At 46.4% G+C, this 14,784-nt stretch overlaps 1 protein-coding gene across 6 annotated transcripts in view; it reads right to left on the minus strand.

Moving 5' to 3' along the window:
- Positions 1-14,784, minus strand: part of LOC117746238 (partitioning defective 3 homolog) — a 181,566-nt gene that overhangs the window by 72,165 nt on the left and 94,617 nt on the right. For all 6 annotated transcript variants that reach the window (XM_034555254.1, XM_034555253.1, XM_034555252.1 and 3 more), the window contains 3 exons: positions 10,539-10,727; positions 7,910-8,080; positions 4,949-5,102 (listed from right to left, as the gene is read on the minus strand). In XM_034555254.1, coding sequence (XP_034411145.1) covers positions 4,949-5,102; positions 7,910-8,080; positions 10,539-10,727 — 514 coding nt within the window. The remainder of the gene's footprint in view (positions 1-4,948; positions 5,103-7,909; positions 8,081-10,538; positions 10,728-14,784) is intronic.

Genomic DNA, 14,784 nt, shown 5'->3' on the forward strand with positions numbered 1-14,784 from the left:
TACACACACACACACACAAACAACCACGTAATCCCATTTCCCTAAGCAGTCCAATGCGCGACACTGAGAATCCCATCAATGTCACAGTGTGAATCACTGCAGTACAATCAACTGGCAGCCACTGAGTAGAAAGCCAATGAATCTGTCAACTCACTAGTCTACTAAAAGGAGGGGGAGGAGAAAAAAAGAAAAAAGCTTCTTTGTTTTTGTGCCAACACCCGAGGGCAGCCATCCGCCAGCGACAAAAGCGCTGCCATGTGGACGGAGAGGGCGCACACACACACACACACACACACACAGAATCAAACAGAAAAACACGTCATCTTTCCTCCCCCCCCCTCCCGAGTGGCTGCAATCATCTCTGACAATAGGTGGCATTTTATTTGAGATTCTCCAGGTGAGGCTCTTATCAGGCGCTTTTTGTGCTAAACAACTGGGCGCTTGAGGGCAAAAGGGGGAACACGAAACGTCCAGGAGGGAAGACGGGGGATGAAAAGATGTTCCAGATGAGAATGCAGATAACGAGAGGTGAGGATAACACAGGTTTTTTTTTTCTTTCTTCTTCTTCTTCTTCTTCTTCTTTTTGTCTCGTCTCGGGTCTATTTGCATAATTAGTTAGGAGGTTATTGCCGTTGGGGCGCCGGACGGAAAAAAGCTATCGGCCTGAAGGAATAATTAAGTCGCCGTCTCTCATCCCGGGGAATATTCCGAGCCTCGGAGGGCCGGGTGGCGATCCGAAAACGTGCACGACGATACGTTCCGAATGGGAATGATGTCGTCTAAGAAAGCCTTAATGCATGATTTATGTGTAGTGGTACCCTCACCACAGAAAACAGACTCATTCAAAGCAACTGTGAAAGACCCCACAGCCCTCACACACACACACACACACACACACACAAACACTTTGTATATATTCAAGGGAAGCTTGCTACACACGCGAAGAAGCTGTGCTTTGTATTCACACACGTTTCACATCTGGGAGCTGCCAAGCACATCTGCAGACTTGGACCGCCGGTCTCGGAGCAGCGGCGGCAGCTGAGAGTCATTTTTCTGCAGCCAGCCCCCCCACCCCCCCTCCTCTGTGGTATTTATTTTTGTACGACACAAATCGTGTGAATCACAGCGTTTATTAACGTGCAGAAAAAAGGTTCCGCACGTGGGAACAATAAATCCGCCGGTGCATTCTGCCTGCAGTCGATTCGGGACCACACACGCATGACGGTTTTAAAAGGTTCCCCTGAAAACACACACACCCCCACACGCACACGAGCCTCTGCTAATTGTAGTGGTATCTAGACAGGCAGCGAGTTGTTGGGGTTTTTAAACTTAGTTTCTGAAATGAATTTAATCATATGTGCGTTCCTGAAAAAAAAAATAAAAAAAAAATAGCATGACTCCACGATTCATATTATACAACCAGCTGTGAGGAGCTGACTGGCCTTTATCCTCTTTTCTTTGCCCACGGTGGCAAATAACACAACGGTTCCCATATAGCTTTAATCCCGCCGCCGCCCCCCCCCCCCCCAAACTCTCCAATCTCACTTTGACATAAAACCGCAGGAGTCAAAATATTTTGCAGGACAAAATGGGGTTGAAACGTTCCCTTCTGGTGGTCGGGGGAGGGAAAATAAAAATAAACCAGGTGAAGTGTTTAATAAGCATGGGGAATGTCTCCCGTGCGAGTTAGTAATCATAGAGTGCACGTCGCGCTGCAGCGGGTTGAGGTCAGGTGACCTATCGGAGGGAACAGGCCGCTCAGCTTTCACCAATTTCGCAGCGAGGTCAGAAGTGCACGCAACGCGAGGATCAAAAAGCAGCAAGTGATGCTATCCGTTTTTTGGTTGTTTTTTTTAATCATCGGAGGACAAATGGATGTCCCCAAAAACGCTGCGACCACACCGAGGTGGGGTGAGGTCAGTCGAGGTCAGGACCTCGGTGTTTCGTATAATCTGCCCCCGTTGCCTCGTGACGATCGTAGAACTCATCCACATTAAATTGTATTTCGGGGGAGATTGAGGGCAGAGGGACGGATACCAATCACAACTTTTGCACTTAATCCGTCATTTAATCTCTGCGCCCTGGTCATGTTGCCCTGGTAACGGTGTTTCTTTACCTTTCCAGGCACTGTGGCGGACATTTTCTACTATACATTTGATAGTTATTTTTATGTATTCTAGAGCAGCAACAGTTAGTTTTTAAATTGCTAAATTAAGATTTAATATATCTATCTATATAGATATAGATACATATATCTATGTATGTATAAAAAATGTTTTCATACTGCTCTATACTGAATATAGTTGTGAAAAATAAAAAATTACACTGGGGAATTCTTCCCCATTTACTGATAAATGTTATAGACAATCGTCAAATCAATCGACAATAAAAAAAAAAAAAGTATTGATCACGAGTTGTATTTACTGACTCCATACAGCAAGGACAGTTTTAAAGCACTGGACTTGCACACGCAGAAAATCAGCTCCTCTGGTCGTCTTAGCAACAATCTCGTTTGCCAGCGTTGAGCAGTCTCCCCCACACCCCCCCCCCCATGACCCTGCACGCTCATTATGAGCCCTCTCTGTTTGTTAAGCATGGATGATCACAGCCGTCGTGCTGGAACTTCACCTATTAACACGTCTGTCAGTCATAACGCACCTTTTTTTTTTCCTGCGTGTGCATTTGAACCAACAAAACGGTGTCCATGTCAACCAATCTGCATGAAAGGGAAACAGAGTTCGTACTTTCACTTTATATTGCATTGAATAATGAGGCTGGAGGAATTGGTAGGAGCTAATAAAAAATTTAAAAAAGCAACTCTGCTTCATTAATAAGCATTTAAGGTATTCTGTGAACCTTTTCTCGACCGGCTTGCAAATAATTAAGCAGAAAAAGTGAAAGTGTAGAACATCTTCACCACCCCGTCCCATCAATCATTCAAACGCAACACGCATGGAAACTGTCCGTACGCCTGAGAAGCTCTCACACACAGATACAAAAATGCTTGCTAATCTCTTTCACTCTCACAGACACACTCTCACACACACAGACACACACTCTCTCACACAGACACACACTCTCTCACACAGACACACACTATCACACACACACTCTCTCACAGACACACTCTCTCACATACACAGACACACTCTCACACACACACACTCTCTCACACAGACACAATCTCTCTCACACAGACAAACTCTCTCACACAGACAAACTATCTCTCACACACAGACACACTCTCTCTCACACGGACACACACTCTCTCACACAGACACACACTATCACACAAACACACTCTCACATGCACAGACACACTCACACACACTCTCACACACTCTCTCACACAGACACACACTCTCACACACACAGACACACTCTCTCTCACACAGACAAACTCTCTCTCACACACAGACACACACTCACACACACAGACACATTCTCTCTCACACAGACAAACTCTCTCTCACTCACACAGACACACACTCTCTCACATACACAGACACACTCTCACACACAATCTCACACAGACACACTCTCACACACACTCTCACACACAGACACTCTCACAGACACTCTCACACAGACACACTCTCTCACACAGACACACTCTCTCACATACACAGACACACTCTCACACACACTCTCACACAGACACACACTCTCTCACACGGACACACACTCTCACACACTCACACTCTCACACACAGACACACTCTCACACACTCTCTCACACAGACACACACTGTCTCACACAGACACACTCACACACTCTCTCACACAGACACACTCTCACACACTCTCTCACACAGACACACTCTCTCTCACACACACAGACACACTCTCACACAGACACACACAGACTCTCACACACACAGACACACTCTCACACAGACACACACAGACTCTCTCACACACACAGACACACTCTCTCTCACAGACACACTCTCTCTCTCTCACACACAGACACACTCTCTCTCTCTCACACACAGACACACTCTCTCTCTCTCACACACAGACACACTCTCTCTCTCTCACACAGACACACTCTCTCTCTCTCTCACACAGACACACTCTCTCTCACAGACACACTCTCTCTCTCACACACAGACACACTCTCTCTCTCTCACACACAGACACACTCTCTCTCTCTCACACAGACACACTCTCTCTCTCTCACACACAGACACACTCTCTCTCTCTCACACAGACACACTCTCTCTCTCTCTCACACAGACACACTCTCTCTCACAGACACACTCTCTCACACAGACACACTCTCTCTCTCACACACAGACACACTCTCTCTCACACACAGACACACTCTCTCTCTCTCACAGACACACTATCTCTCTCTCACACAGACACACTCTCTCTCTCTCTCACACAGACACACTCTCTCTCACAGACACACTCTCTCTCACACAGACACACTCTCTCTCTCTCACACAGACACACTCTCTCTCTCTCTCACACAGACACACTCTCTCTCACAGACACACTCTCTCTCACACAGACACACTCTCTCTCTCTCACACAGACACACTCTCTCTCACAGACACACTCTCTCTCACACAGACACACTCTCTCTCTCACACACAGACACACTCTCTCTCACACACAGACACACTCTCTCTCACACAGACACACTCTCTCTCTCTCACAGACACACTCTCTCTCTCTCACACAGACACTCTCTCTCTCTCTCACACAGACACACTCTCTCTGACACAGACACACTCTCTCTCTCACACACAGACACACTCTCTCTCACACACAGACACACTCTCTCTCTCTCACACACAGACACACTCTCTCTCTCTCACACAGACACACTCTCTCTCTCTCACACACAGACACACTCTCTCACACACAGACACACTCTCTCTCTCACACAGACACACTCTCACTCTCTCACACAGACACACTCTCTTCTCTCTCTTACCTATCGTGCGCGGCATCATGCCGTGCCGTGGCATCAGGTTGTCGTCGAGGCCCTCCAGGCCACCGTACAGGGAGTGGGAGATCCGGCGCTCGTGGTCGTCCAGGGAGGTGTTCATGGTCTGCTGACTGCCCCCCAGCGGACTCCCCGGTGTCTCCTGAACGAGGGAGGGAGGACATGTTTAGAGTAATTCATGTTTTATTTTAAATAGTTCCTTCTCTGGCTGTGCACTGCAGCGTTTATTCCTCATTTAAAAACTGATTTTATACGCTGTTCTGGGGTCTGTTTTGACCAGGCACACAGGCCTTCGGGTTGATAAAAGAATAAATGATATTTTGTACATGAGCATAACTTTAACCTGCAGCAAAAAGTCCTCCAAGATCTATACGCAGACATGTTAGCGGCGTGCTAAGGAGCGCTTAATGGGCACAAGGCCGGCTATCCACGCTAGCAGCGTGATAACCATGATGAATGAGCATGGATTTCCAATAGGCTGGGGGGTTGTTAGCTTGCTAGCATCTCGACATTTCCCCTGGGGACACGTGATGACATTCTCTTGGTTTGCTGGACAAATAGACCATTTGCTGGCCCCCTCACCCATAAACACCCAGCCACTGCCTGAGAAGGTGTGTGTGTGTGTGTGTGTGTGTGTGTGTGCATGTGTGTGTGTACATGTGTAAGTTGACCGTATTGATCTGCTTTGGTCTCTGCATTTATTACTGAAGGGCGACGACAGTTCTCGCCATGAAGATAACTGGCCATCGGTGCCATCGCCAACACAAAGCACACTGGACCCAGTGACATATCGTAATGTTTTAGGGGGACAATATGGACTCCTAAACTCACAGAGTACAACCGTAAGATGTAGATGTGAAATCATACACAGTAAGGTGACGGGTACCTGGAGTATAAAGTGTGGAAGTACACGGGAGACCGAAATGGAAATACTACAGCGAGCTACAAGTACTTCAAAATTCAAAAGATCAGAATACAAATGAATGAATGTAGTTGAGCATTCTCATGATATCAAAAAGGGACCTCCGGTTTCAGACCCAGTGTTTCTGTCGCAGCTGACGGAGCCACACACGGATGCGACCAATCTTCCACGGAAACCGACTAATTCATAAGGTCGCCATATGGTGCCGTGACTGTTGCCGTGAGGCACATCTCGACTTTCAATGAGGTAGTTAATGAAATAGCCGGACCGAGGGCCCCCCCGCCCCCCCCTTGAGCTGAAACGCCGTACCGAAGTCGCATCGACAAATCAAGCCGCACAGCTCGTTGCATATTCAGGCTGGTGATTGAGCTCCGGGAAGGTCTCGAACTCCGCCGGGCGCCAAACGGCGTTTCTCCGTGGACGGAGGAAGGAGTTGGAGCAGTCGGGCTTGACATTAATGCAAAAGGGCAAACATTTGAGATTGATTTCGAGATCGTCCGTCAAGGGGACGGAGACGAAAGTAAATACAGGATTATTGGAAGCCATATGTCAGCGGGTGTGAACATATGTTAAAATAAGCCACGGCTTTCATCCCCGTGGTAATGAAGTATTATTTAATTTGAACACATTTTTTATGGATAGCGGGTTATGAGGAAATTAAGCCTGACTATCTCAGCCCTGGGCAGCGTCTTGAAGTGCATTAACTTGTTGTTTCCCTCGTCTCCGAGTGTCTGGGACACCTTTCTTCTTATAAATAGCCAGACTCTTGGACCGCCTCGGGCCGCGCCTCGGGCTCGGCATGCGGAGCAGAGATTGACTCAGATTTTATTCATCTGCCGCGCCGTCTGCCGAGTCTCGCTGCCTCGACAAGGCCGCAGTGCGGCCCAGACACAGCGGGTATCTGTTTGCAAACGAACACACGGAGAGATCCTTGAAAACAAAATGCATACATGCATAAGCGGGTTGCGGGTGTACAAAAAGCGGCAGCTACACACTCTCGCGCGTGAGCGCAGACACAAAGACGAGTGCACGAAACACACCTCCAGGCTTAGCCCACGCTTTCAATTACCAGACGGGCCGAGGGGAAATCAAAACTTTGACACACCAGGTTGGGAAAAAGGAGAGCCAGGCAGTGCCAGAGGCGTACGCATGCACACAGACGTGCACACACACACACCCACAGCCACGGCCTCCTCATCCAAGCAGGCGACAGGCCAAGGTGTACAGAGAATGTAAAAACATGACATTGAAGGAGAGGGAGAACTAAAAGTTGTGTAGCTCCGTTGGCAGCCATGCTGGTTTTTTTTCTCCCTCCAGCTGCCTCCAGGGAGGAGAGCGTGCGTGGGAAGGAGTTGCTGAACTACCGTGACCCGACTACTTACTTTTATTTCATGAAACCAGTCATTGGGTATTTCCCAGCGGTTCTGCTTTTGGGATGCGTCGCACACTTATCACAGAACGGGTCTTATTGAAGCGGCATCACACAGAAGTGCCTTTATTTAGGACAGCTGTGTCAATTGAGTTGTTTTTTTTTATTCATTGATTTTACAGGAAGTCACATTGAAACCATCGGTACGACCGCTTTGAACCGAAATATGCTCAGAGACAACCGCAGTGCGTCACGTTTGATGAAAGGTATTTGATATGAATTAGATATGCGTGGCATTTGTGATGACAAAACTAAAAACAGCCGACGCAGAATAGAACGTTAAGAAAAGATACATACAGAATAGAAAGAAAAGATACATATAGTATCTTTTTCTTTTCAAGCCACACACACAGACACACACAGTAACTGTTATTATTCTCATAATAAAAATAACATTCAGTAAATGAATATCATGCAGAGCCAACGATAATATGGCTCTGGTATCGGTGATGAGACATCTGTTGAAATGACTTTGTCTTTTTCAGAGTATCGTATTAATCTGACTAATGTTGAGGTATATATATCTCGTATTGTAATTAGATATCCTTCGTCATGTGATCATCACTCAATCCGCTCCGCCTCTCATCTCGGCCCTCACCTGGTTTCTTTTGGACACTCGTCTGGCCACGATGAGCTGGATCGTGCCCCGTTTGTTGCCCTCCGTTGACATGGACTTGCGCAGCGTCTCCATGGCGTCCTGGTTGGTTTTGGCCAATAGCGACTCTCCATTGACGGCGATCAACTGGTCGTTCACTCGCAGCCGCCCGTCCTGTTGGTGGCCAAGAAAGCACATTCTTTTGTTTAAAAAAAAAAAAACCTTTAGGGGTTAAAGCAGATCAGCAGTCTATGTCACGCTGAGGTGGTGGAAACCAGCTGAAAGATAGGAACTGAGGATTTCTGATGATGCAGCTCGGCAAGTCAATTCTTCCGTAATCAACGTTGTGATTTGTTGTGAAATGTTGAAAGTTTAAAGGCCATGCAAGCGTATGAAGTTCACTTTGATCCATTGTGTCTCATAAAATTGTTGCAGCAACTTTTTGGGGTTGAAACAATTTACCATTTTTGACCACTTGAGATATCGTTCCAAAATACCACATAAAGAGACCCAGACCTAGAGTAGTGGTTCTCAAATGGGGGTACATGAAAGCATTCCAGGGGGTACGTGGGATCTTTAAAAAAATATATACATTTAAAATGAGCATTCATTAAAAAAAATCCTTTACATTTTTTTAATGGATCATTTTAATTATGCTTTTTGAAAAATCATATTAATAAATGTTTCAATCTCATATTATTAAATATTCAATAAAATATAAGTGTAAGTTCATAAACAGAATTGTATATATTCTATATTAAATCAGACACGGATTTTGGTGGCAAACGCTTTTGCCAATTTCTCACAAAACCTTTGACATGTGGAGATTCCTGAAAGAATGGATGTCGAGCACTTCTGTCCTCATGTAATAATTCATGTACCTCGGAGAGCCAAACATGCTCTGAGTGCTCTCTGATTCATGAGGCCGTCACCATCCCAGAGGTCACAACAGGTCATTTTAGACGCTGACGTCAAGGCTCTCGAATCAAGAGCCTCAGCTTTCCAGTCACCAAGTCTGTTTAGGGACCTCAGTGTGCAAGAATATTTTAATAAACCACGCATAGAACGGGCAAAAATAGCACATTTATACATGTTTTTTTTTTACCCAAACTGCATGGGATTATTATTAAGTAGCAAAGGGGAGACTCGTGGCTTCCCTTAGAACCCATTTTCCTTTACAGCTCTTGAGATGGGAGATCAAGGGACCCCTGTGGAAATGGTGGTCAGTTCTTTCCTCTCCAAATCTTAGCCCACTGAGACCCAAACTGAGTCTCTGAACGACAGTACAGTCGACGGAGGCCGCGGGTTCTTCTCTTGATAGCAGAGTGTTTTTTACCCCAAACGTGTGATGAATAAAAAGCTCCAATTCAACAATAACCTTCATCTAATCAGACTCGCGTACTCGAGTTCGAGTCGCAATCTAATCTCTTACGGAGAGAAGTGTGCTTTTAAGTTTATTATTATTTCCCCGTCAACGCAAGCTTGTTTGTATGAAGAGCGATCACGTCGAAGAGGCTGTCGCACAGGCAGCGACTGAACACAGCTCGGGCACTTTGCGTTAAGAGATTTGATCACATATGAAGTTTTTTTTTTTTTTTTTTTTTTTCAAAGTCATTTTACTTCCCTTTCCCTGCCAAGGGCATGTGGAGGGCGTTCAAACATCTCGCTTTCATTCTGTCACTTTCAGAGTGTCCACAGTTATATTTAATGCCATTTATCACCTTTTGAAATGTGTGCGTGTGTGCGTGTGTGCGTGTGCGTGTGTGTGTGTGTGTGCGTGCGACAGGTTGGACTTATCTAGAATATAAAGGACGATACATCGGGTAAAACAAACTTGCTGCAAAATAAATAGAGAACAAACTTGAGACATAATGTCTCTAGGAGGTGTGAAGTTGCTCTATAAAGTCTGGCATCTGGTAACATCACATTTAAGATGTGTTTCTCTTAAGCATCTGTGCGTGCCGTCTCATGCACACTCAACCTTTGGTGAGTGCCGATCTGCAGGGGCATAAATATAGAGAGCGCAGAGGATGCGGTAGCACTGGGGGCCCATTTGGGGAGAGGGGGGTGGTGGGGGGTGAGGAGAGTAGAGGGGCCACTTTATCAATGTGAGAAGAGGAAAATAATCCCTCACATGTAATTCAGATAAACATTACATGAACACACCGGAGATCAGCAAGCAACAAATAGGAATTTAATGGTGGTGCTATTTGCTATAGCTACCATTAAAAAAAAAAAAAAGGCAAACCCATCTCCATCATGGTTTTCTGAGGGTTTTTTTCTAAAAAATATTCAGAAGCATCTTTGACAGAATGATATGCTCATTTTACATAAAGTATAAAAAAATAAAACATAAATACACCATGAAAAACTATGCAGTAAAATTAACAATGTCTCATTTTCTTTGGTAAATAGAACCTAATCAATGATGCATGTGAATGTTGTCCAGGTTTCTATTTGATCATTTGATGAGGCGATGCACGTAAAGCTTGTTAGGCAGCAACATCTGGACTGATATAATCACAACTGGAGCAGCTAGCAAAAATGAATAAAAGGTTTCTGAGAAGAATAAACGCCACACTTTAAAATTATTTCTTTCCACTCAAAGCCCTCTATTAATGCGGCATCGTACCTTGCAGGCCGCCCCGCCGTTGATGATGGATTTGACGAAGATGCCCAGGTCAGCGTGGTTCTCCTTGGAGCGGTTGCCTTTGACGCTGACCCCCAGCCCGGCCGAGCCCGAGTCACTGAGGGGGATCTCAAAGGTCAGGAACTCCCTGGTCCCGTCTGGAGTCAGGACCAACTCGTCCTCCTCTGTCTTCTGTGGGAAGAGGGGAGGGAAGGGGGTCAAAGACAAAAGATAAAGAGGGATACATATCGTAGACTGAACCTAGAATAACATAATTAATAACTGAATCAGCAGCAACAGCGGAGCAATCTTCAGTATTTTACAGTTTGAAAACAGGTCAATGTGCGTGCATTTAATTGAGCCTAAAGCAACAACACACATCAGCCTCCTGTGGGTCAGCCAAAGGGCCAATAGATACCAAGACATCCATTTGGCCACTTGAGGTTAATGAAAAGCCTTTGCATATAAATTGCGGCCGGGCAGATAGCAGAGAGGTGAATCAGAGTGCGAGCTCATTAGCGCCATCAGATATATTAATGTTAAACAGACCAGCGCTCCAAAGTGTTAAATCAGGTACTTAGCACAAGCAGGCACGGACTTATCTCCTTTAATCAGGCCGGCACAATGCTGCGCTTCATCAATACAGAAGCGCTCGAACTTTTGGAGGAACTTATCAGATCAAATTGTGTGTGTGTGTGTGTGTGTGTGTGTGTGAGGGGGTTGGGGGGCGGGGGGGGGGGGGGGGGGGGAGTTTGATCTGAATCAGGGTGCGATGCGTCGTTCGGTGAATCGGTAACGGGAAAACAGTCAAAGCAAGGCGGGGTGATGAGCACTGGCAATGTGAAGATCAAACGTGATGAGGCAATATGGGAAGCTCCCTCGTGTGCGTATGCAACAGATGCAGTCGGTGTTGTTGGCGTCTGGTGCTTCGCCTGAAGCTGGTTTCCATCGAAAACCATTCGTAGCTCCACTGAATGTCTCCCATACACGCCGCGTTTCAAGTTGGTGGGAAATTAACTGCGTTTATGTGGCTCTTTCATCCAAAAGCATTGACAATGTGGCCTCTCATTGACCCAATCACAAGGTCCCGCACCAACAGCAGAAAGCCACCATACAAGTTGCTGGTACAATTCCGTTTTATTTTTTTTATTTTTTTTTAGACATGTGGACGAGAGGAGCCGGGAATCAAACCAGTGGGCAACCCGCTCTAGCTGACGAAACAGCACCGTATTACAAGGGGAGCGAGGCCTGAGGCTGCCGGTCGAGAGCGTTTACTGTGAAGCAGCTGCAGGAACATGAAAATACAAACCCGCCGCTTCATTTCATATCTGTAGGCCTGCGTCTGTCTTGCGTGATATCACGGAGGGCAATTAATCTGGATTAAAAATATTCACCTGCATTACGTATGATTTACTATTGTTTTCATCCTTAATTGGCAAACGTCATAGTTTAGTTTTGGGGTGCGAAGCCGAAATGAACACTCAAATCAGCCCTTTTTGATCTTCATCTTTATAAGATTTGAACACACTTCCCCTGAAGAAAGTAAAAAAAGAAAAAGGGAATTCAGACAGAAGCTCGCCCGCAACCCAAAGAAGAAGAGCAGATCCGCCGCACCGTGCACCTGGATCCTGACACCGAGCGCGTCACACAGGCGGTAAACTTGCTGCATGAACACAGCAGCCTAATTGACATGCTGAGCGCTCCCTCACTCCCTCGCTCCCTCCCTTCCCCTCCACAACAGGTGCTTCTCCCACTCTTTCTCTATATTCATTTTCCCTCTCTCTTCCAGCTCAACAATAAAAAGCTATTCTCTCCCGCTTGTTATTTGACAGCTGTCCTCTGAATAGATGGGCGCGCGCACACTCGCGCCTGGCAATTATTGTGCACGCCTAATGAATTCAATCATCGGGCTCGGTGTCAGCATGTCATTAGCTCCCTTTGTTTGCTGGGAGAGAGATGGAATTGCTCTGGGTTGAACGAAGGAGGGAGGGATGGAGAGAGAGAGAGAGAGAGAGAGAGAGAGAGAGAGAGAGAGAGAGAAGGGCAAAACTAGGATGTATGGAGAAAAGAAGGGAAAGGGAGGGAACAGAAGGAAGGGAGGAAGGAAGGATGAAGATAAAGGAGGAGAGCATGAAGAGTGCATGTTTCATAAAGACCAAACGAACGCTACCTGGATTAAATATCTGAGATGTAATTAAATACAAAGGCGACGCCTTACGGGAAGAGCCGAGCAACCATAACGCGTCGGGCGACGTGAATCCAATTCGAGTCCAATTCGATCGGCCCAGAATTGAATTTAAGGCCAATTAAAAAAAAGTGACTAACGACGACATAATCCTCGAATGAGAAAACGGGAAATGAATTGGAACGACTCAAAATTACAACTGATCGGCGAAGCCGATACGTGATGTCATTCAAGTTTAAAAATAGGACGTCTATTAACTGATATGAGGCACGGCAAGATGGATAATGCCATGAGTGAAGCTGAATGAATTATCTCCTTTACATCAGAATCAGGATCGGAGGGGGGTTTTTTCTCGCTTTGCGACGCAAAAACACGTCATTAGGATTTGAGAAACTTTAAAAAGGGGTCGAAAGTATAGAAACACAGCTTTAGCCTATTTGTAGTAATTATGGGAGATACTACTAATTGTTCAGCCCCGCTTTTTGAACAAAGAACGATTTAAGGCGTATTCGGGACCCGATCCACGATGGCGAGGAAGGAAGGAAGGAAGGAAGGAAGGAAGGAAGGAAGGGAGGAAGGGAGGAAGGGAGGGTGAAGACGAGGGAGGAAAAGAAAGCTCAAAGTAAGAAGAGTTGAAACGAGGTGAGAGGAGTAATGGGTAAAGGCGAGGGGAGCGAGGAAGGAGAGGGTGAAAAGAATGAGCGGCGTGACAATGACGGAGCGAGGCGAGGGAGTGTGAATGAAAGGCCGACAGAAAGGGACGAATCCATGTGGAACACAAAAGGAGACAGACGGCGCCACCTCTCTCCCTCTCTCCATCTTCCCTTTTATCCACCTCCTTCACCTGTCTCCTCATACGGTGCTATAATTTATTTCCTTCGGGTTTTTTTTTTTTTAAACCCCAACTGCCTCTGCCTTTTTATTCATACTCTGACCCCCTTTTCCTCCTCTTGCCTTCGACACTAATATAACCAAAATCTCCCTCTCCCTCATGGTCAGTGACGTTGAGATGGACGATTTACAGGAAATACTGTTGTCTGAGCAACAGGTGGCAGCTGGAAGCCGAATTATCACTCCAGTTATCAGTTGGCCGACAACAGGACTGGGATTATTTTTATTTTATTCTTTTAACGCACAGTGGGGGATCACAGAACGGGGGTGGGTGGGACTGATTAGAGGTTTACCAAGTTGACTCTCCTACTCCTGACCAGATGTTGGCTGTAAAAGCACGGTTTTGTCACCGCATCATTTTACCCTAAAAAACACTCGTGTGGATGCACATTGTCTTCTCATATGCACGGCGACCAGCTCTCCCTCCCACTGCGTCCTGTCATTTCCTCTTTTCATTGGCCTCACCCTCTTATGTGCTTCCTTCCCTCCCTCCTTTCACCAGCCTTCTGCCAACGAGCCTCCCCCCTCCCCACTTCTCCCACTCATCTAATAGACCCTCAGGAGTCCTCCGCTCGTCGTCTTCTTCTCCAGTCGATCTCATTTACACTCTTCTTCTTCTCCTGGAAGCTCACTTCCCTTCACTGCAGTCCATGAAACGAATAGCGAGCTCAACTTTGGCCAAACAAACCTGTCGATTTGATGGCGTCTGAAAGAGCCACCCGAGGGGATTTCTTTTATTCTTACAAAAAAGAAAAAAGGGGGGGTGGGGGGGAGTGGGGTGTGAGAGGGAGGCAGCGAAGGGTGTAATTGGCCGAGGGGAAGTGGGCAGCATTGTTGGCTGCCTACTGTAGCACGATAATCTCTCTCTTTTTATTCATACTGTGATTCTCTCCCTTTTCCTCCCTTACTTCTATCACTACATTAAGCATCAGCTCCTTAATTCTCTCTCTCTCTCTCTACCACTCCCCCCTCTGTTGTCCCCCCCTTCTTTTTGTTCCTCCGATTTTTCTCCACCCCCCTACACTCTCCTCTTTCACTCACTTTTTCCGCCGTGTCTCACTGCAGCTCCGTGCTGATAGTCCATGAATATCAAATACCTGTGGCACAGCATGAAGGAGAGCAAGGCAGGTGTGTGTGTGTGTGTGTGTGTGTGTGTGTGTGTGTGTGTGTGTG

The sequence above is a fragment of the Cyclopterus lumpus genome, chromosome 17 (assembly GCF_009769545.1).
Source record: "Cyclopterus lumpus isolate fCycLum1 chromosome 17, fCycLum1.pri, whole genome shotgun sequence".
NCBI classification, from domain to species: domain Eukaryota; kingdom Metazoa; phylum Chordata; class Actinopteri; order Perciformes; family Cyclopteridae; genus Cyclopterus; species Cyclopterus lumpus.